Here is a 4,188-nt window from a genome sequence, read left to right on the forward strand (position 1 = left end):
GGCTTATCTGGAGCGGGGCTGATCCGGGGCAGGGCTGATCTGGAGCGGGGCTGATCTGGGCGGGGCTGATCTGGGGCGGGGCTGATCTGGAGCAGGGCTGATCTGGAGCAGGGCTGATCTGGGAGGGGCTGATCTGGGGCGGGGCTGGAACGGAGCTGGTCTTGGGTGGGGCTGGGCCCGGGCTGGTGTGGGACTGGGGCGCGACTGGGTGGCGTTCAAGGATCCTTAGTGCATTCAGGCCCTTCTTCGCACCTGGAGTCTAACCCCGAAGCGAGTAGTTCCTATGCCGGAGACGGGGCAGTACCTGATGGTCAGGTTCTCCATGACCCCGGGAAAGCGCTGCAGCTCGTCTCGGAGCTCTTCGAAGGTGATGGCGCCGCTGCAGTCCTTGTCGGCTGACTCGAAGAGTGCCAGCGTCAGCTGGTCCAGCTTCTCATCGGGCAGCGAGATGGCGCTCTCGCGCAGGCACGACTGCAGCACCGTGCGCAGCTCATCTGGGTCGATGGAGCCATTGCCTGTCCCAAGTGGGGATGAAGTCCAGTGGGGGCCTGCCCCTGGACCTCACTCTGTACCTGCAGACTCCCCCTGCCCTGCACAGCCATAGCATCGAGTGGTGGACTTTTCCTGTTCACCCGCCTCTAGCTTTCTGCCAACCAACTCCCTTTAGGGGTATAGACCAGGCAATCAAAGGACATCTGTCACCCTCAGCTCACAAACATCCATGGCTCCTTACTGCCGACCTCAACAGAGATAAATACCTCCCCAAGCATGGAGAATCTCTGGTCTTAGTGCATGCCTTTTTCCAGAATCTGCGGCCTCCTCTCTAAGTACCACTCAACTTCCAAGACCATCTGCCCAGAAGATACACTTGTTTGCTTAACCTATAAGGAGCTATGTGCCCAGAGCCTAAATTATCCAGAGGCAAATTGTATATGACGTGGTGGTGAGGGGGAGTTCCCTTCTGTTCCCCAACTTGTAGCAGACTCTGCTTAGCCATCTTGTCCTGAGAGGCCACAGCTGGGCACTCAAGCCCAGCCATGTGGCCTTATGTGAACATGAGTGGCTAAAAGTGATGTGAGAAGGAAGCCAAAACTACCAACCAAGAAGAGACTTGGGACACTTTTTCTAGATATATTTTCATTTTTTGTGAGCAGCAGGACCTGTTAGTGGTTTCTTGGTCTGCTTTAGATACAGACACACCTGAGGTGGCAACACGCTTCTGCTCCTTACTAACTGTGTGATGGTGGGCTCTAAGTCCTTTAGAGTAATGAACCTTACTTTGCTCATCTCTAAAATGGGGGTAATAATTCCTCCCTTTGGGAACTGATTCAAGGATAGCAATTAATTATAAAGCAGTTAACGCAGTATCTGGAAGCAGGCAGTTGCACATGAATGGAAAGTCTTGTTGGTGATGCAATCATCATTTGGGCCAAAGCCAAAGTCTGTAATCACCTCATAGTGCAGGGTGTAACACCCCACTCTCCAGCTGCAACTCCTGTCCTTTGGCTTTCCTAATCAAGAGCCACCATGCAACAGGTTTCTGACCACGTCCAGAGTGCCAGTCCCTCCTCCGCCCGCTTCATGCCCTGTTCCATACATCTTTATTCTCTCCTTGGCCAATTTCAAATCCAGGGTCCTCCTCACAAGTATTCTCATGCACACATTCTTCTCCCTTGTCCCTCTGTCCTTCTATTCCACTGACCCTAAAAATATCCCATCCCTTGGTGAATCCAACTATCGGTTTCCTCTGTTCCTGCTCCAGGACAGCTATGCAAACAGTGCTGAAGAAAAGCACCCAAGAGAGCAGGAAGTTCTGCTCACCAGGCACAGGAAGGCCTTCAACTTGCCCAGTGGTCCTCTCATACTTCTCTAGTAAGGTCACTGTCCCACAGTCTGCAAGGACCACTTCTTACCTCCATGGCCGTCAACCTCTGCCTGGCTCTCAGAGAAAACTGAGGCCCCTGGAAGGGAATGCTCTCTAGTCCCTGCCATAAAACTGCAAGCCTCCTTTCACCTGCCCTGCCCTGTCCTCCTCCCACCTCTGTCCACGAGGAGGAGCTGAGTATGCTGATTCCTCCTGCCACAGGCCAACCACTCTGACTGAGGTTATTGATAAACCCCAGGTGTGAGCAAAGCTTGGTGGTCAGAAAGCAGTCAGTGATGAGGGGCCCCTGGAGACTAGGGTGTGATCTGAGAAAGATGTTCAGTAAGCAGCATGGTTAACTGCCCATGTAGTTGAGGGGGTGGGTATCAACTTGGGGAGTGGGTCCCCAGGATGAAGTCTGGCTAGATTGAGTCAGGTGGGAATGAGAGCTAGAGAAACCCCACAGGCCAGAAGACCTTGCCCAGGAGCAGGTCTGCAGCTAGACTGAGCTTTTCAGGATGCAAATCCAGTCTGTGACTCCCCACTCAACACTCTTCAATGGCTCCCCAATGCTCATTGTATCGAGACTCCAAACCATGGCCTTGGGGGCCTGGACAATCTAGCCTCACCCACCATCCCAGTCTCAGTGGGTACCTCTTTCCTACTTCAGCCTTCCTTCCTCTGATGATTCCAGGCCTTCAGAGACCCTTTAAGCCACAAAGTCACCAGAGATATAAAAACCAGGATGTTCACTGCAGTGTCATTTATAATACCAAAAAAGGGGGGGGGGGGTGAGGTACAATGGAATTCTCCATTTTGGTAATGGGGTTTGAGTAAATAGTAATAACAGCTGACACCTATAAAGGCAGTATCCTGTGCTAGGCACTATTCTGAGTTTACATAAGTTAACTAATTTAATCCTCATATCAACCTCATGAGTATGTACTATTATTATGATATGATCATATTCTCATGTGATAAGTGAAGAAACTAAGGCACAGAGAAGTCAAATAACTTGCCCAAAGTCACATAATTAATAAGCCCTGGAGCTGAAATCTGAACTTAGGTGATCTAGCCTCAGAGTCAGAGATCTTCACTACTGGGCTGTGCTGCATGGAACATGGGACCACATACATACAGTGCAATATGATGCAGCCACTGCAAATGATGCTATAACTACATTGAGTTACCACTCCACACCCATTAGATGGTGATTATAAAAAAAAAATAGAAAACAACAAGTGTTGGCAAGGATGTGGTGAAATTGCAACGCTTGTGCATTGCTGGCAGGAATGAAAAATGGCACAACTTCTCTGGAAAAGGATATGGCAGTTCCTCAGAAATCTAAAAATAGAATGACCATTTGGTGCAGCAATTCCACTTCCGGGTGTGTGCTCAAAAGAACTGAAAGCAGAGTCTCGAAGAGATGTTTGTACACCCGTGTTCATAGCGGCATGATTCACAACAGCCGAGAGGGGGAAGCAACACGAGTGTGCACGGAAAGATGAATGGTTAAACAAAAGGTGGTCTGTACATGCAATGCAATATCATTCAGTCTTAAAAAGACTGGCATATGGCACAAAATGGATGAAACTTGAGGACATTATGCTAAGAGAAATAAGCCAATCATAAAAGACAAATATTCTATGATTCCACCTATATGAAGTAACTAGAGCAGTCAAATTCTTAGAGACAGAAAGTAGAGAGGCGGTTGCCAGGGCCTGGGGGAGGCAGCAATGGGAGTTATTGGGTAATTGGTGCCGAGTTTCAGTTTGGAAATATGAGAAGCTTCTGGAGGTGGATGGTGCTGACAGGTGCACGACAACGTGAATGTACTTAATGCTGCTGAACTATACGCTTAAAAAATGGTTAAAGTGGTAAATTTAATGTTATGTATCTTTTACTACAATAAAAATGATATTATAAAGCAATATAGTCTTACATGACCAAATTTTTATGTTGTTTCATGAAAAAAGGCAGTATGTACGGTATAATCGTTTTTGTTTAAAACAAACATTTCAAAGAAATATGTGCGGTCATGAGTGTGTGATCTGTTAGAAGACAGCATAGAAAAATGGGACAAGTGATTTTTGTTTTCTTCTTTAAACCATTCTCTATTGTCTAAAATGTTCACAGTGGGCTTATGCTATTATTATTTTAAAGAAAAAGCAACAAAGCGATTTCTTTTTTCAAACAAAAAAGAACAAAGGAAGGTTCTGGCTTCTTGTCACTTGAATGAACGGCATTTGTCTCCTGGACCAGAGATCTCCCTTGCCAACACTCCCTACAAAAGGGAGGCAGGGACCAGACAGAGACACTGGTGT

At 47.8% G+C, this 4,188-nt stretch overlaps 1 protein-coding gene across 1 annotated transcript in view; it reads right to left on the minus strand.

Annotated features, from left to right (window-relative positions):
* Positions 1-4,188, minus strand: part of LOC124233054 (NADPH oxidase 5-like) — a 36,022-nt gene that overhangs the window by 23,579 nt on the left and 8,255 nt on the right. Inside the window, exon 4 of the mRNA XM_046650102.1 lies at positions 305-515. Within this exon, the coding sequence (XP_046506058.1) occupies positions 305-515 (211 nt within the window). The remainder of the gene's footprint in view (positions 1-304; positions 516-4,188) is intronic.

The sequence above is a fragment of the Equus quagga genome, unplaced genomic scaffold, assembly GCF_021613505.1.
Source record: "Equus quagga isolate Etosha38 unplaced genomic scaffold, UCLA_HA_Equagga_1.0 153_RagTag, whole genome shotgun sequence".
Lineage (NCBI taxonomy): Eukaryota > Metazoa > Chordata > Mammalia > Perissodactyla > Equidae > Equus > Equus quagga.